Source organism: Herpailurus yagouaroundi, unplaced genomic scaffold (assembly GCF_014898765.1).
Source record: "Herpailurus yagouaroundi ecotype Mexico unplaced genomic scaffold, PumYag 190, whole genome shotgun sequence".
NCBI classification, from domain to species: Eukaryota; Metazoa; Chordata; class Mammalia; order Carnivora; family Felidae; genus Herpailurus; species Herpailurus yagouaroundi.
In genome coordinates, this window is record NW_024412421.1 from 36,476,135 (window position 1) to 36,498,453 (window position 22,319).

At 64.1% G+C, this 22,319-nt stretch overlaps 1 protein-coding gene across 1 annotated transcript in view; it reads right to left on the reverse strand.

Moving 5' to 3' along the window:
- Positions 1-2,596: 2,596 nt before the first annotated feature.
- The window catches only part of SLC7A5 (solute carrier family 7 member 5), a gene marked incomplete at its 5' end in the record, with an annotated part of 31,580 nt that continues 11,857 nt past the window's right edge, over positions 2,597-22,319 (reverse strand). Inside the window, 9 exons of the mRNA XM_040443423.1 lie at positions 2,597-3,789; positions 4,885-5,062; positions 6,969-7,118; positions 8,421-8,517; positions 8,936-9,039; positions 9,940-10,063; positions 10,521-10,565; positions 11,518-11,623; positions 20,653-20,778. Coding sequence (XP_040299357.1) covers positions 3,734-3,789; positions 4,885-5,062; positions 6,969-7,118; positions 8,421-8,517; positions 8,936-9,039; positions 9,940-10,063; positions 10,521-10,565; positions 11,518-11,623; positions 20,653-20,778 — 986 coding nt within the window. The remainder of the gene's footprint in view (positions 3,790-4,884; positions 5,063-6,968; positions 7,119-8,420; positions 8,518-8,935; positions 9,040-9,939; positions 10,064-10,520; positions 10,566-11,517; positions 11,624-20,652; positions 20,779-22,319) is intronic.

Here is a 22,319-nt window from a genome sequence, read left to right on the forward strand (position 1 = left end):
CCCCTCACAGGCTCTCTAGACGAGCACCTGGTGAATTCGGTGAGCCTGGCAGGATTTTCTAGAAACTGGGGGGCCACGAGGGGTCTCCTGTGGCAGCCGGCACCCCACAACCTCCCCGCCTCCCCGCCGCTCCTGCAAACACGTTCTTCTCCTGGTACGGTGGCTGAGTAGGTGCCCTGCCTCGTGGACATCTCTCTCCCCGCTCCACCCCTCCCTCTGCCCCGTCTCCCTCTCTCCCACCTTCTCTCTCTGCCCACCCCTCACAGGGAGAGCCGGACTGCTGGTGTGTGGCTGCTCCCCATGGGAGGTTTGAGAACTGTCCTTTACAGTGTCAGGACCCTATTTCATCAACAACAGAGGAAGGGCAGCTGCCCGGGGGCGGGGGCCACGGAACAGTCACAACGGACAGAAGCAGGACTCCTGTGCGAGTGCAGCGGGGCTCCCGGGAGCAGACAGCGGGGTGGCCCGGTACTCGGGCAGGCGTGAGAACTGTCGTGGGCACCTGGCCCCCGGGAGCAGGGGGGGAGGGTGTCCAGCAGGGGTGTAGCGGGGTCCCCTAGGCCGCTCGGCTCTGGGGTTTGGTGTGTAGGGAGCCCGCGTGTGGTTGGGCCGTGGTGGTCCTGGTGTTCTCGGTGGCAGCAACGGGGACCCGCGCCCGGTGGCTTTCGGGGCCACAGGCAGCACCCCCTCCCTCTGGCGGGCCCCCTGTCCGCGGGACGGAGCAGATGCTCTCTTCATGGAGCACCCGAACCCTCAGTCCCAGTCTTTCGTGCCCTCGTGCCCCTGACCCGGGCTCACGAGGCAGCTGCTGGACAGTCCTGCCTCATTCACCGAGGCACAGGCTGCGGCTGCCCCGAAACACCCTTTCCGGCCCGGCAGACCCCCGTCCCGCCGGTCCTCAAGGCCCCGTTCGAACGCTGATGCTCCGAATGGAGTTTGCCGGAATTGAGTGAGTGCCGTCCGTGGGCCTGTGTCACCGTGGCTCTCGGCCCCGCTCCACCGGGGGCCGCCCTCCCTCCCGACCCCCAGCTACTCGTGCCTCCCCGTGGTGCTCTCCCCGCCTCGGGGTCTCCTCCATCCGGACTCCAGCGGCCCCTCCAAGAGGCCGACCTCGACTCTCACCCAGCCTCTCTGCCTCCTGCCCGGCCTTCACCACACATCCCGAGACAGGGCCCACGGCCCCCACGTCCGGCCTCCCGCTCTGCCGGCCCCAAGGAGGCCCTGTCGGTGAATGAATGAATGAGCGAACGAATGAGGTGGGCCAAGAGGTGTGTGGTCACCCCCCCTCTGTGGGGAGAATGCCCAGGCCTGTCCCTACACCCAGAATGTGGCACTGGAAACAGGACACAGAAAACCACCCGCAGCACTTAAGATTCTGATCATTTTTCTTTAAAAAACAAACGAAAAGCCCCCAACTCCCCACCCTGAACCAGCCCAGCGCAACAGGTTAGCCATTAACGGGAAAAGAGAAAGAGACATGAAGCGACACCGTTACGCGGCAGGTGTCCCGGCCGGGCTGACGTGGCCGCGACGCCAACAGGGACACGAGACAGCGGGAACACTGTGAAGCAGCAAGGCCATCGACCCCGCAAATAAATAGACATACTGCCAAGAGCACCCTGCAAATTAGCGACATGTCGGACAGGATCAAACAGCAGAACCGCTAACAAACGCTCATGGTTATGACAGGGTTTGGTTTAAAACAAACGAAGCCTGACAAATGGGGAGCGCTCGGGGGCACGTGTCAGTAGGGTGGTCGGACAGAGTCCCTGTCCCGCCTGGAAGGTCACCACGGAGGCGCCGTGTAGTGTCTGCGGGCTCGCATGGTGCCTGGGTGGTCCCCGCCTTCTGAGGGGGTCCCTGGGCTGGGGGGGGGGGGCACAGCTCCAGGAACTGCAGCCTGGGCTCCGACCCCCCCTTCACGGCAGATGTGCCAGCCAGATGCGGGGACAGTCGCATGTCAGAACTACCTGTGACCTCCCGGGGCCCCCTCCAGCGCCGCCTGTGTGAGACAGGGTCCCCGGGCCCCCGGTCCACCCCTGCAAGGCGACACTGCCCCAGTTCCCCACACCCGCCCCCCAGCCCCCTGCGTCCCCCCAGAGCCAGCGCTGTGCTCAGCCCCCAAGCAGGAGGAATGGCGGCCCGGCCCACTTCTCAGTCTCCGGACGCCTGAGGGCTCAGCTCAGCGCGCCCCTGGGGACGTGGTCAGCAGTCAGGGACCAAAACAGAGCCACCCGGGGCCTAAGATGGGGGTCTGGCGGGAGATGCACGACCCTGGAGGGCGGTGCTCCCTGCCCTCACACAGCGGTAACCCGGGGCCGCCAGCCAGAGTAGGACACACTGGCCGGGCCCCAGCTGCCGCCCCTGGGGAAGGCGCCTTGGGAACCACAAAGACACAAGTCTCCGGAGCAGCAGTCAGAGCGGTGAAGAGGGCCCGGCCGTGCAGGAGGGGGCCGGGGCTGGGGCCAGGCAGTTGGCTGGGGTGTCGTCCAGCCCGTGAGGTCGGTTCTTCAGGCCCCGGCTGGGAGGCGGCTGCCTTGAGGGACCCCCCGGCTAGGAAGCCCACGAGGGGTCACAGTGTCTGCCTTTCTCATCTGGTCGGTTCTAGAAGATTCCGAGTCTGGGGCTTTGCCTGAAAAAGCTATAGCCCGGTTCTGATGCTGGATGCAGAGTGGGCTGGAGGCGGTGCCACCCACGGCCCACGTCCGGCGGGCACAGAAGACGTCCGAGTCCTGCCGTGGCGCTGCCGTTGCTGAGGCTGGCGTCCAGGGCGGGATGTACGAGGTCGGAAGCCCAGTGCATCCCGGGTGACTGGGGTCTGGCCCGGAGCTGGCTCTGCACCGACATCCCGGGTAGTGCACACCGGTGGCGGCTCAGCTCCGGGATCGTCCAGCTGCCCGTGACCTCTGTCGGAGGCCCCCACCTACAGCAGGCACCGGGCTTGGGGCCCGCCTTGTGTGGAGCTGGGGCCAGCGTCACTCTCTGAAGGCCGCTGTTCTAGTGACTTTCTCTTCTCTCTTCTGGGGACGGGAGAGGAAATCTACCCTTGGGTCTTTAAGGCAAAGAGACCTAAGTCCCGAGATTAGTGTTCGCTAAGTCACTACGTCTACGACAACAACAAGCGACGACAAAAAAGAGCCAAGCGTGTGGTCTGGGCCGCCGTCTGTCAGTGCAGCTCTGAGGTCCACGCGGTGAGGCCGGAGTGTTGGGCGCTCTGTTCGTGGGACTGGAGTGTCTGGTGCTCAGAATCCCTCCCTTCCCGAGAGCCTGCACCGAGACCAGGCTGAGGGTCGCGCTCCGCAAACGACCTGGTCCCTCTGAGGCAATCGTGCCTTGGGGGGCGTGAGGGGAAACTCTCCCCGCTCCCCCTCAGTTCTTTAGAAACTAAGCATCGTGGTGTTGTCAACTTGACCTAAAACTTAAGTTAAAAAAATAATACAAATAAACCAAGGTGGGAAGGAGACGGGCCCGACGTGGCCGACGGTCCGCGGGGCGCCAGGGGCCCGGCCTCTCCTCGGTCCACCGCTCACGGAGGTAAGGGTGGAAGTTCACTTTCTGGGACTAGATTCGTACCAGTTTTTACTGTGGCCCCGGCCCCCTGACCCGGCGGAGGGACGGTGTGGGGCGCTCAGCTGAGCTGCCTGGATGACAGGACTAGGGTCGCTTTTCGAGGTGAGTTGTTTTATCACAATCTTTGTGCGTTTCTTCCCGGCAGCTTCTCGGCCCTTCTCGCTTACGTCTCCTGGGGCACCACTTGCATGAGCTTCTGGCAAAGGACCGTCGTGGAAACTGGTGGGGGGAGGGGATAGAGGAATTAGGCTGGGGGGGCACCCGCGTGATGTGGGCCGCGGCTCCCCCTGCCCCTCCGTGGCCACGCCGTCCAAAGCCACAAGAGTAGCCACCTTCCTACGTGAGCCTTCCCGATGTGCGGCCTCCCTGCCGCTGGGTGCCAGCCTGCACACCCAGCTGGGGTGGCCAAGGAACCTGGCAACAGGCAGGGGCCGGCCCCACCCCTCACCTCGCTTTCAGAGCCCAGGGTTATGAGGAACCACAATGGGGCGCAGGGCCCGCTGCTGGAGGGCTGGGGCATGCCCTCCTCCTCCGGGGCTCGCCTGTGGTCCCGCAGAGGGGCTGGAGCCCGATGGACACCTGCCACCACAGATTCTGGGGAACACTCATCCTGGGTGTTGACATCAGGGCAGAGGGGTTCCTGCTTGCTCTGGGCCCATGGGGCGGTGAAAGATGACCGACCGGGAGCCGGTGGTCTAGGCTGGAAGCAAAGCTTCACCAACGCGACGGCGGGCGGGCGCCGATGAGAGCTCACAAGGGCCCACGGGCACGTGGTGATGGTGGCACAGGCCTGCAGACCGCCTGACTCCTCCAGGGACCCGCCACAGTACAGGCTGTTTCAGTACAGGGTCCTGAAGCTGGCCTGTCAATCGCACCCGGGACGGCGGTGCAGGGACCCTGCGTTCTCCTCCGCTGCCTTTCTGGGTCAGACAGCTGCGTTCAAGCCGGCGACAGACGGAGGGATTTCATCGCTCGTCAAAGGCAGCCTGGTTTTCTGGAATCCCTTGTTCTGAGATTAGCTGCCGCCGAGCTGAGCGTCTTAGCCCCGGACCACGTGGGCTGAACGTCACTGCCACCCACGTCCCAGGGCCCGAACCCTGCTGTTTCCATGGGCCCCCCGCCAGGGATGCATCTCTCCTATGCTGGCCGACCCCGGGACCTGGGGATGTCACGCGCCCCACTGCTCCCGGACAGTGGGGTTAGGTCAGAGCGCCAAAAGGCCCTACTCTGGGCCGGGGGGGGGGGGGGGGGGGGGGGGGGGGGCCCCCCGGGGGGGGACGAGGGGCGCCCCGGCTGCGGCCCAACGGCACTCACAGATGCCACGGAGAAGCCACTTGGGCTTGTTTTTCCACCAGACCCCGAAGTAGTAGACGGGCAGGCCGCTGAGGATGATGGTGAAGCCGATGCCACACTCCACGGGGGTCTTCCAGAAGGACACGGCGATCAGGAAGAGGCAGGCCAGGATGAAGAACACTGGGAGGGCCAGGTTCACCTGGGGACGGGCACGGGGAGGGAACTGACGCCAGGCACTCCCTTCCCACACCTCCCACTGCCCGCTGCGTCACGAGTCCCGTCCACCCCGGGGAAAGCACCGTGTCCCCCGAGCCCCTGCTGGAGGCATCTCTCCCTTGGGACCCCCAGGGCACACGCTGCACCCCAGCCCCCGCCCCAGCTGAGAAGGGCTCCGACCTCTGGGGCCGCTCCAGCTTCTGCCCGGCCACGGCCTGCACTGGTTTTCGGAGCCGGCCTCGCGCGAGGTGGGGGCTCCTGACCGTGGGGACCTCGCCTTGGTCCCCCTCCCCGACCCCGACCCTCCGCACGCGGCGCCGGGCGATGACTGCTCTAAGCACAGGGGGCACTGACAGGCGACAACCAGCTTGGTCCCTGGAGGCTTCCCGAGGTCAGGGAAGGTCGGCCTCACCAGTTCCCATGTCGCAGGGTGGAGACCCTGGCCCGGCACCCCTCCCGCCGTCACCCAGAGCGGGGCCCGGCGCTTCTGGGAAGACCGCGGCTACCCGCTAATAACACGGCAGCACCTGCCTTCTCAGAGGGCCCTTTGTGGACAGGCTGAGCCGTGGTTTGCACAGCAGGGGGCAGACAGCCCACCCGCAGAGCTCAAGGCAAAGGAGCCACAGACCCGCCCACAGACCCATCCACAGCCCGGTGGGGGTGGGGCGCCTGTCCGGATTCTGCCTCCCCCGTGCCCTCTGCTGGGCAAGCTCATCCTCACGCCGCAGGAGACCCCGGGGGGGAACAGTGATGAACGGGGGTCTCACTAGGTCAGCCCACTGCAGGCACCACCTGGCTCCACGGGCAGAGCTCACCACGGGCCCCAGATAACAGGGTGACAGTGGCCACCACGGGCCCCAGATAACACGAGGACAGTGGCCACCGCGGGCCCCTGCTAACTTGGGCATAGAGCCCACCATGGGCCCTGCCTAACTCGAGGACAGCGGCCACCCCTTGTCCCAGCTGACAAAGAATCAGAGCCCACCACACGCAAGGGCCAAGTTGGCCCAGGTTCCCGGGTCCCCCCCTGGAAGAACACTTCCTGGACCCCGCTGGCCTCTGCAGGACCGCTGGGCGGGGAGCCGGGGAGGAGGCTCACGGACAGGTGCCGACTGCCAGGCAGGCCCACACGCCACCACAAAGAGGACGAGGGACGGGAGCTGCCACCAGCTGGCCACGACGTGAGTGTCCGGGCTCAGCAGGGGCCCAGCCTTCTGGTCCCCCTTTTAGGAGAAACCAGGTCACCCCTGACAAGGTGGCAGAGCGCCCACCTCAGGCCGGGCCGGCACCCGGCTTTCCCCCGGGCAGGGCGAGGCCGGGGCAGGCGCCGCGGACAGGCAGACCTCGGGGGGCCCCAGTTCCGCCTCCACCCCGCCTGGCCTCCCCCTCCCCTTCCCGCCCTGGTGCCTGCCTGTCCCAACATGCTGTTCCACGCCGTCCCGGGCCAGTCAGGGCCACCCGCCCACCTGGCACTCAGGGTCCCGTGTGCTGCTTCTCCCATGTTAACAGAAGCTCTAGGGGGCCAGAGACTCAGGGGGTCAGTTTTATCCTTTGATGAACCCCCAGCACCTGCAATCACGTGTCAGCACTTAAGAGATTCCCAAGGAACAGTCGCTCTCGGTCTAGCGGACAAGCACGTCCACGTTTACCTTGCTCGATCCTTACCAGAACGCTCCGGACAAGGGGCCCTGACCCCTGGCTTGCCGAGGGAAGACAGAGACTCAGCGAGGGACAGCGGCCGGCCCGGCCACAAGCCACAGGCACAGAACCACCTGTTCCCAGCCCGGGGCTCTGACGGACACTCAGACCTTGTTTCTCAGGTGCGTGACTGCCAACCCCCCCCCGACCGGCCCCGGGCCGTGCCGACGCCCCAGCGGCCAGGCCCTCACCTTGATGGGCCGCTCCAGCTCGGGCTTCTTGTAGCGAAGCCACAGCATGCCGATGATGGCCAGGGCCACGCAGAGCCAGTTGAAGAAGCTGAAGAAGTTGATGACGGAGAAAATATCTCTAGAGAAGGCGTACAGGAGGGTCATGATGCACTGCAAGCAGAGAAACGGGGACGCGGTGAGCGGGACAGCCGGAAGGGCATGGGGAAACCACCCCTGCTGGCTCCGGCTCCCAAGGGAGGGCCCGGTCTGGACAACACGTGAGTTCTCGGAGCAAATGGGAAGACAGTGACGGCGCCTGGATTTTGCGGAAGAGACAGACGCGCCACGGGGAGCAGGAGGGGACGCCCAGCCCCACCCTCGCCGCGGCGTCACCGGCACACCATGGGGTCGTTTAAACAAACGTGGCGCACCCCGGCCGTGACCACCACGTGGCAGTTTCGCTACCGAGAGTGAACCCTGCCGTGTTTTAAAACACGTCCGGGGGCGCCGGGGTGGCTTGGTCGGCCGCTTCGCCGACTTCAGCTCAGGTCACGATCTCGCGGTCCGTGGGTTCCAGCCCCGGGTCGGGCTCTGTGCTGACGGCTCGGAGCCCGGAGCCTGCTTTGGATTCTGCTTCTCCCTCTCTCTCTGCCCCTGCCCTGCTCACGCTCTGTCTCTCCCTCTCAAAAATGAATGCTAAAAAAATTGACAAGATACAATAAATAAAAAACCAAAACACATCCAACAATCGCTTGATGCTTCTCTCTCCGAGAGGCGGACCTAAACCCTCCGTCCGCTGGGCCTACGGGCTCCCACTCCTAACACAGAAAAGCACAGCAATGACGGGTTGTGACTTCTGAGCCCAGGTCACAGAAAACGTGGCGCGTGCTCCTGCCTGTGGCTGTGTGGGGAGCCACCTGGGAAGAGGCGCCTCCAGCCGCACGCGAGCCGTTCCCCTATGGCCTGGGGGGGGGGGGGCAGTCCCGTAGCGGCCGAGAACTAACACCCCGCGTGCACCCGCACAGGCAGACGTCGGACGAGCTGAAGGAAAACGCACAACGTGATCTCGTCAAGCAAGCAAACGCTGTGCGTGCACGGCGCCCACACAGCTCAGGGAGCTGCCTGTCAACAGCGGTCTCCTGGGAGAGTCTTCTCCTCACCCGCTTCCAGGCTGTTCCGAGGTTTTCTGTTTTACAGCCGCTACGCGTAGTATTGGGAATGAAAGAATCCGGTGCCCTTTGGCATTCGGTGAAAGCAGAACGTGAGGAAACACTGGCGTCAGGGGGCTCTGTCTCAGCGTCCACCTCCCGTCTGCAGCCAGCGGACGCCAGGCGAAGCCGCGACAGGCTTCACGCAGAGGGAACGCGTGGCCTCCCGCCAGGGAGCCCCCCAAGACGGGCCCCGAGGGACGCGCCAGTCTCCCATTTCAACTGGGGCTGGAAGACAGGACTCCGGACGGCACAGCCTGCCTACCGTAAACACGAGGGAGGGCATGGGCGTCAGGAGCCGTGGGTGGATCATGGAGAGGACGGAAGGCAGATGGCCCTCCCTGGACCCCACGAAGAACAGCCTGCGGACAGAGGAGTGAGCGTTCAGCCTCCACCCCGTGGGCCCCCAGGCGGGGCGGGGAGTGGAGAGGGCCGGGCCCAAGGGCTGGGCTTCTCAGGGGCCCTGATGGGCTCAGCTGGCAAAGGGGCAAATTCAGCCTTCCTCGCCTCCGTCCCCCCCTCCGGGCCGTGTTTGAAGCGAACCCATGAAAGATTCCAGAAGGACACAGTCGTGTCGCCTGTGGGCAGGGGACCAGGGGGGCAGGGTAGAGGCCTGCCCGTAGCTCTGCATTACTGGGACATTTTGACGGCTACGTATTCCTCAGTGAGGAAGCAGACTTTCGAACACGCACTGGACAGCGGCGTGCAGGACGGCCCCCCACTCCGCCCTGGCCCCCACAGAGCCCGGGTGACAGGACGCTGGTCCTGGTGTGGGCTCACCTGGAAGACGTGAAGAGGGACCCATTGACAGAGCCGAAGCAGGACAGGCCCACGAAGACGGGGATGATCCAGGACATGACGCCCAGGTGATAGGTCCCGAAGTCCTAGGCAAACACGGAGCGTGAGCCCCCAGGCCCCCTCCTGGTGACGGCTTCCTACGTGCTCGTCAGGAGGCTTCTCCACACGGAGCGAGCCCCTGGGGACTGGATTGTGGGGGGCAGTCCCAGGGACAGGGCCTCGTCCGGCACGGTGCCCCGGGGCCTCACTCCCCGTCCACACCTGCGGGCACTTCCCTCGGGCACCTCTCACGGGCACCCACATTCCCCCGTCAGCACAAGTGCTACCTCTGGCCGGCCCCGCACACCGGGCCCAGAGCGGGGCTTGGGGTTCGTTCAGAAGGTGGAAGGGGTGGGCACTGCAGGTGGGGGGGACCACCGGCTCTGGGGACCCCCGCGTGGTCTGGGGGTTGGCAAGGCGCTCAGTCGGCTGCCTCTGTGGGACCCGGAGATGCCACGCCCCTCCTCCGAACCCAGCGTCCACGACGCCCAGCAGGGGCAGCTCGGGACGCGACTTCGGCTCAGGTCATGATCTCACGGTTTGTGAGTTTAAGCCCTGAGTCGGGCTCTGTGCGCACAGTGCGGAAACTGCTTGGGATTCTCGCTCCGTCCTCCCTCTGCCCCTCCCCTGCTCGTGTGTTTTCTCTCAAAACTAAAGAAACCTAAAACAACCCAATCACTCTGGCTGGGACCACCACAGACGTGCTGACCGAGCGCTGGCCTGGGGGAGGCTGGGCACCAGCACTTTCAAACACCCCGTGCGTGTCACGTGTGCCAGGGTTAGGAGCCGGCACCTTACTCTCTCCCGGGACTAAGCAAGGCACGGCTTGACCCTCTGGGTAGCGTTTGGTTCGAGGACGAGGGGCCCGGTCTGCTCAGCATCGGGGGCTCAGAGATGGCAGGGTGGGCCTCTCGGTGACCCGGCCAGGCTGGAGGGTGGCGTCTTACCACGGCCACAGCCTCTGACGTCAGCATCTGCTCCGTGGACAATGTGGTGAAGTAGGCCAGGTTCGTCAGCACGTACACCAGGGTGACGATGGGGAGGGAGATGATGATAGCCAGGGGCAGGTTTCTGGAAAGAAGGGGAGGGGCACGTCAGCGAAGCGCAGCCCGGCGTGGAGCCAGACCGGATGGCGAGGAGCCGGGGCCTGAGCCTCGCGGCGTGGGGAAGGGCCCAGTGAGACGGGTCACCAGCACGGGTTAGCGGCTGGAAGCTGGCCCCTGCGGATGGGCAGCTGTGTGAACCGGGGCCGGAGACTCGACCCCCCATCCCTGAGCCCAGGTCCGCGAAGCAGGAATTCCTGCCCGTCCTGAGGGGGACCTCGTCTGAGGTCACCGGGCCACCACGTGGCCGGTGTGAGGCTGAAAACCAGCACCCGCCTCCCCAGCACGAGTTCTAACCCCAAAGCCCCCCGCCCCCACCCCCTGCAAGGCCCCGCACTGCTCCCGGCCGCGGGTGGGCCCGTGGGTGGCTGGGAGGCAGAACCTTCTCTCATGAAAATGACAGAAGTCCCTGTTCACACTCGTACCTGTAGGGATTGATCATCTCCTCCGTGACGAAATTCAAGTAATTCCTAGAATCGAGAGAGCAGAATTTAATTATGCTTCCCTCCCACAATCATTAGGGGAATACAGATCCCATGGGACCCCCTCCTGGCTGCTCTGGGCCCTTGGGGACGAGATCCCCGCACCCACCCCCCGCCCCCCCACCACCACTTGGTGAGCAGCCGGGGACACAGGGGTGCCTACTGGCACGGCAACACCCTGTCCTGAGGGAAATCAGCCGCCCCCCCAACAGCCTGTCCTTGACCCGCTGCGTCCCCCACCCCAGGCACCAGCACCGTGTCTGAGGCGGGCGCACGGTCCAGCCTGAACGGCGGCGTCTTGGGCACCTCCACCCACACAGGCCCGCTTTGTGTACGGGTATTAACGTCCACGCTGAGCACTCAAGGTCAGGCTCAGAGGCCACGTGGAAAGAGACTCAAAGGCGGCCCGCACGGGTTCAGTGCCCGTGCTAAATGGCACCACTCCACTAAGCGTGCCCCGAGGCACCCTGTCCGCTGCCTGACCCTCTCCAGCGCCTTCCTCACCTGCCTGCCCGCCAGCCTGCCGCACAGCAGCCACTCTCACGGCTCAGTACAGCCTGGCCCAGGGGCAGGGGCCACAGCGGAGGATCCAGAGGGACGGAAGGCGCCGGCAAGGGCCACAGACAGGGTCCTTGCTCCTGGTGGGGAGAGGCCGAGAACCACCCGGCTCAGGGCCTTCAGCCTAAAGGCTTTATGCCCGTCAGCAGAGATCTGTCTCCGGGAGCATCTTCTCAGGGGCCGAGGCGCGCTGCGGACAGCGCCCGGGGCTGCTCTGGAACCCTCTCTGCGCTCTTCTGGGATGCAAGGGGCCAGCGGCAGCCCCGAGAGGCTTTCCTGCCACTCTCCAGAACCACCGCGGAGGGCCAGACTTCTGGACGCTTCGGGGCCCACCCAGCCTGCGTGTCCCAAGGCCCAGAAACCCCGACATTCCGGAACCTACCATCCCCCGTAGGCAAAGAGGCCACTGTACAACGCCAGCACAATGTTTCCCACGTCCAGTTTGGTGCCCTCAAACGAGGACTTGGGATCCAGATTGGACACACCACCTGGAAAAGGCCAAACAGAAAGGAATGCTGGTCAGAGAGCACTGCAGAGACCACACCGCAAGTTCTGGAATGTTCCTGGAGCAAAATACGTGCTGAGCCACCTGACCCACGCAGGATTCCCGACTTTGCCCGGGACCAGGAGGGAGCAGGTGGAGGACAGCATGGTCGTGCCGTGGGCCGGAGGCCTGGCCGCCAGCCCACCCGGGAGGGGTCGGCAGCTCTGTAGACCCTTGGTCTTGCGTGGTCTGTGAGCCCAGAAGGGCAGGTACGGGGAGGGGGTGCAGCCCCAGTCACCCCAGAGAACACTCCCTGCAGAGCCCGTGACACGAGCCCCGGGTCAGCGGCGCCTGGGCCTGGCTCTGCAGTGCTGGGAACGTGACCCGTCAGCAAGCATCAGCATGGAACTTCCTGAAAATGACTCCGAGGTGTCCCTGGACGTGACCCCGGGGCTGCCCAAGGGTCAGGGTCGCCCACAGCCAGTGGGTCTGCGGGCCCCCCGGGGATGGGAGGGTGGACGATGCCAGGGGAGCCCAAGTTCTCAAGGGACCCCACACCACCCACAAGTGACCGCCTCAGTCACCCCAGGAACAGGACGCGACGGAACGTGAGGACGTTGGCAGAGGGGACGATGGAAGGGAGGTTCCCATAAAGCCTGTCACCCCCCTCCCTGGGAGGCCTCAAAAACAGCAGAGTTTCCCACAGCAAACACCGCAGTGGGGGGTGGAGAGAAGGGACCCCAATTTCTGTTTCTGGGTCCATTTTCCTACGCTGATCTGGACTCTGCCCTCAGGCCTGTGTGTCCCGACCCCACAGGTGTGCTTGGGCCTTTGGTCCCCAGCCTGAGCTGGGAGGTGGATGTGGGATCCTTGAGGTGCCCAGCCCCCACCCCCCCGATGAGGCCACGGTCTCGTGAGGAGCTGAACAGGCCCCGGGGCGGCTGGCATCGCACCCAGCCCGCTGCCCGCATGGGACCTGTGTTGGAGACCCGGGTCGTGGGACTGCCTGGTCACAGGGTGGTCACCAGGCTGGGTGGGTGAGGACAGTGCCGAGTGCTGGCTCGGGACAGCACACCCTTCAACAACACCCCACGAGAGCGCCCGGAGCCCCTCTGGGCTCCGTCCCTGCGGCTCCCCTATGGAAATGGTCCAGAGTGTGTCCTCCTTTATGTCTGTAGAGCTCCGCCGCATCCCACAGCCCTGTCCGTGTACTTTTGCTGTGCAACAGCTGGGGAAACTGAGGCCGGGGCCACCTGCCCTGGGGGTGGGGAACTGCCAGCACGCAGTGGGATCTAGGATCGTGAGGGCTAACGGGTCTGACCTCAGGGACCACGTGCGTGTCCGCACCACCCTACGCCTCCCAGAATGCTGAGCTGCTCCAAAGAGTCTGGGGGAGCCTGATGAGACGGCTCACAGGTCCTGCAGAGACTTCCAGAACATTGGTGGTCTTTCACAATAAAGGCTCCTCACGAGTAACGCGGGCTTGTCTCAAACCTGTAATTCTCCCATCAATCTGCCCAGTTTTCCTACTAGGATACGCCTCTATGCACCCTGGTTACTATTCAAGTTAAATTTCTTTTTTCACACGTTGGGATACGGGTTTGGGTGCAGTTGTTAGAAGTGGCCCCCACCTGAATTAGAGACACCGTGTGTGTGCATGTGCACATGTATTCACGTGTGTGTAATCTGTGCACAGTGTGTGTGCACGTGTGGGCTGGAGACGCCCCAGGCAGGCGGATGGCTGTTGCTTTTGGTGACCACCACCCATGGGAAATGCTGGTGGCTCAGAAGGACCCCTGTGCCCTAGGGATCAAGTGCTGGAACAGGGATAAAATTCAAGGCTTGATATACAGCCCTGGGGTTTCCAGGTAAGCAAGTTTTCAGCCCCAGGCCCCGTAGCCTCAGGGTTCTCATCAAGCAGTCACTCGTGCTGTGGTCACCAGCTCAGCGTTCTGACACGGACACACGGTCCTCTGCCTGAGACGAACGTGCTGGGCACGGAACCCCTGATGTAGAACAGTATTTTCTGGGATTTATAAGCTTGCTTTTGCAGTGTCTAAAATGCCAGGAAAATACTAGCTGCTGGGACCAAACACAGATTAAAGAATCTCACTGGGGGCCTCAGCTAGGTCTCTCCCAAATAGCCCATGAGATTTCTATTCCTAGGACCAGCGTGGCTGGGTCATCTGCCGGGACCTCCCTCAGTTGTCTGGGGCCTCACTCTGTCTGCAAAGTGCCCGAGGTCCCTTGGAGGAAGGCGGACACCCCAGCACCGCCAGACCCCGCAGCGTGGAGCGTGGCTGGCGGGCCTCCTGCTCCTGTCCCAGCATGGGCTGGGGCAGGCACCACTCAAACTTCAGCTAGTTCCTCCAGGCCGCCTCCCGCCCCGTCACCTCCCACAGGCACGGTGGGCCCGGCGGCGGCACACCAGGGACAGAGGGAGGGACAGGAGCCTGAAGTGCCTTGAGAGTGGCCGGCTCGCATGCGTCCCGGGCAGGGCTCCTGGCCGTGCTCAGCCTCGGCCTATGCTGGACACCGGCCCAGAAGGGAGACCCGTAGCTCCTCCGGGCTCCCGACCAAATGCTGGCCAAGCACGCGGCCCCTCCTTCTTGACGGGCATCAGAGAGTGGGCGCTGGGTCTGCCGGCTCCGTGTGGCACTTGGCCTGGGCGGCCACTCAGGGACACTGGCTGTGCCTGCCCTCACTGTCCTGGTGTCCTGCTGGGGCTGGAGCCCTAACAGCAGGCATTCTGGAAGGAGGTCTGGAGAGCTGGCGGGAGGCCCCGCCTGCCCGTCTCCAGGCCAGCGAGAAGCGGGCGAGACAGCCACACCTCCGCTGAATGATGTGTGTCGGCAGCTGCACCGAGCCCGGCGGCGACGGAGGCGGTGAGCAGGGGGTGGGGCGCAGCAAAAAGAGACACAGACTGTCCTAGTGAGGAGAGCAGACTCTAGACCCCACGCGTGGTCTCCAACACTGGCCTGCCCTCGGCAACCAGGGGATGTACGGCCACGTCTGGGGACACTTGGGGCTATCGTGGCTGGGGACATTTAGGGGGCAGAGGCCACGGGCGCGGTTGGATACCCTGGAAGGCAGAGGGCAGCCCCCAGATGGCAACAATTCGGGAACGGAAGCCCGGTCCACACACCGCTGGTCCCGTGGCTGGGGCAGACGCGTGAGCTGCGCCGGCCGTTCACTCCCCCAGACCCCAAACTGGGCTGCACTGGACACAGGTGAATGACAACAGTCCCCCGATGGCCACTATGCTCCAAGCTGACCAGTCGGTCTCTGTCCCCACCAGGCCCCAGCCCACTCTGTGAGCAGACAAGACTGATGGCGATGGACAGACAGACGGCACGTCCTGCTGTAGGCTCCAAGTGGGGGGCAGAAACCCTGGGACCCACAACTGACTGGGTCCCCTGTGCCAGCACCCCTTCTCTGCAATTTTTCTGCAGACCTCGAAGCGGCCTCTAACTGCTGCCTCAAGAGAAGGCAGCTTGCCACCTCGGTGGGCCCGGCCCTCTGCTCGTCCGTGCCGCGGGCTAGCCCGGAAGCCCCTCTGCTCAAGTCTGCCCGTCCCAGCCCTAAATCCCCTAAGGCGCAGCCACTGCCAGCGCCCTCCCGGACGGGCCGCGAGGAATGTGCACGCCAACGCACGACCAGACGTGCCCGTCGGCAAGCCGTGATGTCCCAGCAGAGCCTGCCTCCCACCCACTGGGACCCCCTGAGGACCGGGGTAATTGGTGGGGGGATGCTCAGAGGCCCCAGGGAGCTGCTCTCAGGGAAAGCCAGCCCAGATCTCTGAGTCACACGGACGCAGCCATGGGAGTCATGGATGACGGGTGGGGGAGGGCACCCAGTGGCCCTTTTTCCCACCAGGGAAGTGTGCTAGACCAGTGGCTCCTGAATGAGGACAAGGGCTCCCTACAGGGTCTGCGGCCCCTGAGACCCAGCCCGACCTCTGTGTGGGAGGAAGGCCTGGTCAGGCGTTCCCAGGCCTTCTCTGGGGCCCCGGGAGCCTGTCAACGCCCCAATCTGGAAATGGGCAGTGGGAGGCAGCTGCAGAAAATGCCAGAACTCTAGGTCTGGCCAGGCCCCATCCCCACCCAGTGCTTTCCCACAGCCAGACCAGCCCAGGGGCACCCCTCCCGGGACGGGGACACCACGGGAAAGTCATCCCAAACTGGGGAGCATCCACCGTGCTGGAACCTTCCGCCTCTGCTCCCACTTTATCCCTCTGGGGCCCCAGGGGATGGCCGTTTACGTCAAGAGATGTGCTGAACAGGGTCCCCCCAATTCATTCCAGCCCAGAACCTCTGAATGTGACCTGATTTGGAAAAGGGTCTTTGAAGATGGAATTAAGGTAAGGATCTTGAAATGAGATCGTAGAGGAGGGTAGGCCCTGGAGCCCACAAGTGTCCTTATAGGACACAGAGGCCACTGGGAGAGGCCCGGGGGACGAGGCAGAGAGGGCACAGTGCTGCAGCCACAAGCCCAGGGACGCCAGCAGCCTGAACAGACAAGGAGGAATCCCCCTGAGTTTCAGAGCGAATGCAGCCCTGATCCGGGCTTTTGTCCCCCAGAATTGTGAGCGGGACAACAGGACACTGTCTGCAGACAGACCGGCGGGCCTCACTCTGTCTGGGTCAGACTCCCTGGTCTCCACTCTGTGCCTCACGGACGTGCCTGGGATAAGCTGTGGCCTCGGGCTCCTGTTCTGTAAAATGGGCTGTCACCCGTGGGGCCACCAGACCTCCCCGGCAAGTCAACTCTGCACGAGATCAGAGCCCTCAGTGGGCCTGGGGACAAAGCACAGCGAGGGGTCTCCAGCTCCGTCCAGACACCAGCATCCTCGGAGAGGGTGCATCCTGCCGGCCAGTTCACCGGGTTCCTCTCTCCCACTGTCCCACCCCGGGGCGAGTCCCAGACGCCTGGTGCCTGTGCTCCAGCTCTGCCTGAGGTCTACGAACCGGGCAGGAATCTGGGTCTGGGGAGGCCGAGAGGTCAGTGCTTGTTCACCTGGCCAGCGTCTGTCGCAGACGCCCCCGTCTTTTAACCCCTTGGAGGAGCTGGCCCCTCGGCCTCGAGATCTGCTGCAAACCTCAAATCCCAGTTGGAAGGGGCCCGCTCCCTGCTGAACAGGCCGCCAGAGACCCCTGGGAACGAGCCGTGCCCAGCGCAGGGCTGTGTGGCTGCTCTGCCCCCACCTCCCGTTCCTGGCCGCCCCAGGGCACAGGCGAGCCAGCAGCTTTGATCTCTTGCCACAGGGTGGCCCAAGCAGACCATGGGGTTTCGAACCTGTTACAACTCTGGATGCTGAGTTAGTGCAGACGCGTGCAGACCCAAAGAAAAGGCCTCAACTAACAATTATCAAAGAACACCCACAGGAAAACACCACCAAGCCTGCCTCGATGGTAGCTTTGCCACGCCTTCCCAAGTAGCCCCGTGACCTATGGCTCTCAACGTTCAGCGGGGAGATGGGTCACGGGCACTGGCCACCAGATGATGGCCCTGCCCCACCCCACAGTCCCATCCCTGTTCCTGGGCCACAGGTGACCAGTGCAGGGTAGAGAACCGAACCCTAGCCCTACATGGCCCGTTATAGGGTCCTGCTGTCCCGGCCCGACCCTGAGCCCCGCTGAAACGAGCCCCAAAGTCCTCTGCGAGGGGAGGCTAGGCCTGGGAACACTGAGGGTGTCTGGCCCCCCACTTTGAGGGGCGACAGCCCACTTCCTCGCTGCCAAGGGCTTGCCCATCCTGCCGGGACCGTCCCCCCCCCCCCCATCCCGAGACCCCCTGTCACTTTGGGACAGTGCCCAGACACAGGAGATAATCAACACGGAAGCCAGGAGCCTCCACTTGTGGTACAAACCACGGCCAGGTGTCCTGGCAACTGGGACGAATGTCCCAGAAGCGGGGTGAACTTCTGTGAGCTGCTGGGGGCTCGGGAGGGCAGGGGGCTGGGGGGCAGGACTGCCTGGCGCATGGAGACTGCGCCTCCCACGACCTCCCTCAGCAGAGGGCATCGTGCAGGGGGACGCGGCGAGGGAGGAAGCACTTTTATCTGTACAACTGGGCCGTCCACACCGGCCGCTCTCCCCCCTCCCGATGCTGCAGCCCACGCAAAACCACAAGGGTCCCATTGTGTGCCCCCCGGGGAGGGGCCTGGGCACAGGGACGCGCCTGTCGCAACCCGCTCCCACCTTCTGGGCTGGGAAACGCCTACTTGGCTTCGGGAACAGCCTGACCTCGGGGCCACGGCCTCTGCACGGTGTCCAGTAAGGAGCCAACAGAACAAAAGACACAGCAGGTGGAGGCGGCCGGCAGGTACGGGCCTCAAAGGGCCTCTGTGGCCTCCCCGGCCAAGCGGCCCACCCACGCTTTGTGCGGCAGCCACTGGGTCTGAAATGCTGACCTGAGTTCCGTCTCCCCTTCGGAGGACGCTGGGAGCAAATGCAGACAACTCGCGTGACGCCGGGCCCGCAGGCCCGACCCCGCGGGGCCCCCCAGCCCCAGCCGCAGGGTAGCTGAGCTGCTCCCACGCGGGACGGCTTGGCCCGGGACCCTGCAGAGCAGTCTCTCTGTTCGACTCTGTGCCTGCGTCCAGCCGCCCCCTCCCGCCCTCCGTCCCGGTCCCGGCTGGCGCCTCGTCCGCCCGCCCGTCTGCAATTCTCCTGTTCACGTGCTGTCTGGGGTCCCCAGCCCACGGCCGAGCTCTGGCCAGCAGGGGCCACCGGGGCCAACAGACTTGTACTCGGGGCCCGGGGAAGTTCTGGCGAAGGACGGCGTGATGAACAACTGCTCGCAGGTCTCGAGATAACGAGCCCAGTGGGGCCCACGGCCGACCCGTGGCCGGCTGGCCTCAAGTCCCTTCGGCGGCCCTTGGGCCCACCTGGGTGCTGGGGGTGGGGGTGGGGGTGGGGCGGACACCGACCACCATGCCCGGCGGAGCGGGGCGCCCAGGGTCTGCGCGATGCTTGGGCACAACCAAGCCACCAGCACGGGGACCCAGGGCCTCTGGCTTGTGGACCTACGGACTCCACCGTAGGAGAAGGGGGTCGAGGTCTGCAACGTGTCCCCCGGAAGGGGAGGCATTCGTCTGGGAACAACACAAATCTCTTGAGGAAAACCAGGAGACAGAGATTCTACAGGCGCTGCCCTGTATCCCAAGTTGAGGAAGGAACTGCTCTGGGGAGGAGGAAGCTTTCGACAGCAACACGATTATAAACATATTAGGTATTCTAGCTGAACAAAAGCCCTTTGCTATCCCTACTGAAATCTGTTTTTACAAAAGTCAGGTCGCCCCCTCCACATTCCTCATCATAGCAGCCAAGCAAATACCTTCACGGGCAAATCTTTCGAAGGCTGAGCGTCCTGGCTGCACAAAGCCTGGTCGGCTGGGTCCCACCCACCAGGCCAAGCTCCTCACGAGGCTTCAGAGTTATTCAGCCCTGACCAGGGTCCTCGAGACCCGAGGAATAAGGAGAAAGATAAGGTCCTGTCTTAAAGAAGATGCCAGAAGCCGAGCCCCAGGACGGCTCCCGGAGTGCGGCGGCAGCGCCCAGAGGCACGCACTGGGGCACGTCCCGCCCCCGCCCGCAGCCCTGCCTGGGGGGCTCACCCGAGCGTGGGTTTCCCGGGTGATCTGACACCACTGAGGCCGAGTCACCGGTCGGACACACTCTCAGGATGACGTCCAGCTCCTGAAGCAGCGACCTACCTTCCACAGGAAGTGATCTGGAAACCGGCCACAATTTCCCCTCCGAGGCCGACAGAACCAGAGCCCGTGGGTGCTGGGTGGTCAGAGTTTCCTACACGTTAACGTGCTCGAGGACGCCGATCTGCCCAAACTCTCTGGATTCTTGCTGCCGCTTTACTAGGTCAGTGTGGACCAGCACGTGGGCCTCTCTTTACCCCCAGAAGAGGGCCCGTGAGGGCAGGCACTGTGGCGGCCACCGCAGCCCCGCGTGCACCCAGTTCTGCGGAGTCACGCGCGCCCCCCTGTACAGGCCCGTGGTCTGCGGACGCTGGGTCCCCATAAATCACAGTGCCCCGCGTGGCCATTACAGGGAAGGAAACAGGAGAGTCCGGAACCACAAGATGAATTTCTGGGTGTCACAGCAGACGCTGAGAGGACACGGCAGGTGTGGGGCCATGAGGGGTCTTCTACCCACTCCACGCCCAGCTAGCCAGCAGCTGGGTGAAGAGGGTGGACGGGAACAAAGACGCCTGCAGCTGCCCACGTGGGGTGTCACAGTGGGGAAGACCGGCACCAGACCCGCAGCTTGGCGCCAGCACGGACCTTGGACAACGTAAACCCGGTCCGAATCCCGGCTCGCCCCCACGACCAGGGGAGTCAGGCTAGGGGGGGCACCGGGTACTGCCTTCCCGCACCCCAGTGCCCTGAGGGCACGCAGAACGGGGCCAATGCAGGGGCCGGGACACGAGCTCCGCCTGTGTGCCCCTTGGCGACCTTCTCTGAAGGGGCCCTCAGGAGCTGCCCTGCACCAGCCGCCGCTACGGGATCTCTGACGCCCTCCCCCGTCCGCAGGAGAAACCTTACTTCTGTTCCCGGCGCTGCGGGGCCGCACCACCACCGAAAGCCGCCAGAAGTCATGGGGGGGGGGGTGTCCCACATCCTCCCTGGGGGCGGCTACGCTTCATCAGACAGGCCCTTAAGATTTGTGCTCCTGGATGCGACATCCGCCTCAGCAACAGGCAAACCAGCAAGAGCTCCACCCCGCCGCGCCCTCCGCGCGCTGGGCACAGCGCCAAGGTCACTCTGCGAACCCCCACGTCACCATCCGACCCCTGCCCTCAAGTGTGGGTAGGAGAGCGAGGTTCAGAGGGGACGGGGCGGGTCCGTTTCTCCCCATCGCTCGCAGTGGATTTAACTTGTGGGCGATGCTCAGGCTCTCTACCGACGGCTCAAACGAAACCGTGCGCACGCGGGCACGGTGGACGTGCGGGGGCCTGGGGCATTCGGAGACGGGGGCCTGGGGCATTCGGAGACGGGGGCCCAGAGGTTACACTCACCCTTCCCGATCTGGATGAAGCCCAGGAGCACGATGAGGGCCAGCGCCAGGAGCTTGGCGGCAGCGAAGGCGTCCTGGACTCGGGTGGCAGCCTTCACGCTGTAACAGTTCACGGCCGTGAGCAGCACTGTAGAGAGAGGGCAGCAGTGAGAAGGCAGCCGGCGGGTTCCGCTACGCTTGACCTTCTCCAGGCCCAAGGTCAAAGGCAGAGGACTGCACCACTTGACTCTCAACGAAGCTACAGTCCCACAGGCCCGCCCCCCCCCCCCACACTGTCATCAAGGAGTTTCAAGGTTTCAAGGGATGAATTTCCACCTCCTACGGGGAGGTCAGCACAGCCGGCCCCGCTCCTCCCCCACCCCACCTGCTGCACACCTGGGCGGCCCCGCCTTCGCCTTCGGAGCATAGGTTGCAAACGCACATTTGCAGTCGAAGGAGGCTGCGCTCGCTGTGCACGCCTCTCACGGTCTCAGCACGATTTAGGTGCCCGCACAGCCCACCTCACTTCCTGAAGGCAAGGAACCCTTTCTGCAGAGAGAACCTGCTGGAATCCCACCGAGGAAACAGGTGAGATAGTAGTAGCACAAAACTATTTCACAAGCCAAGTACTGGCACCATGGGGCGATTCTGACACGTGAAGTGGGGACTTAAGGTGAGGCCACAGCCCGGGGCGCGGGGGGCCAACACCACTCAGGCGGGTCCAGCTGGTAAAGAACACAATAGGCACTCACCCCCGTCCCGCCATCCTACTGCTATTTTCACAGCAAACACTGAAGACAAAATCACACCTATCACAGACGGCCCCCCCCCGCCCCCCAACATGGAAGGGAGGGGAGATGGGACCGGGCAGGGGGTGCTGCCCGGGCAGGCTGCTAAACCAGGCTCCATAAGCTCGCCTGGACACGCACACCCAAGCCCCGCCGGGACCCCTGTGGGACCCCGGACCTGAGCCAAAGTTGGGATATTCGGGTGTGCAGGAGACACAGGTAAGTAAGTGCTCAGGGACCTCATGGCCACCCCATAAACTCACAGGAAAACAAAATTATACTAGAACAAAGGAAAGAAACAAATGCTCAACACCGAGACCTTCCGATTCACTGTTTCTAACTCTCATATGCTCAGGTGGTCTACAATGCAGACAGACGCTCTAAGGGTGAGCTGGTCATGCTCTGGTCCTGACTCTGGGCACGGCACCTTCACGAAGGTGCTAGAAATCGGCTGTGCAGGGACTACTCACACCAGGAAATCCTCGAGAGCACAGGGCTGGAGCTGGGAGGGGCCTCTCCATGAGTCTCCCCCCCCCCCCCCCCAGGCCCCCTGCCCTCTCTAATCCTGGAGAGAGAGCTCGGGGCTGGTCCTTCCACACTGACCAGCAGGGCTGGAGCTGGGAGGGGTCTCTCCACGAACCCCCCCCCCCCCAGGGCCCCTGCCCTCCCCGCTTCTCTGAGGACTGCAGAAAGGTAAGAAACGCTGGCAGATCTGCTCATGTTTTCTCTCTGCCGGTCACAGCGAACCCAGGGCCGGCAGACCCCAGGTGGCTCCTTTCCCCAGCCAGAGTAATTAAATGTAATTTTACAGTTCGGGGAGCAAGACCCAAAGAAATAAACCCACACGAATCAAGCGGATGAGGCAGTTCAGGTAGAAGAAAAACAGGAACTCTCCCCAGCG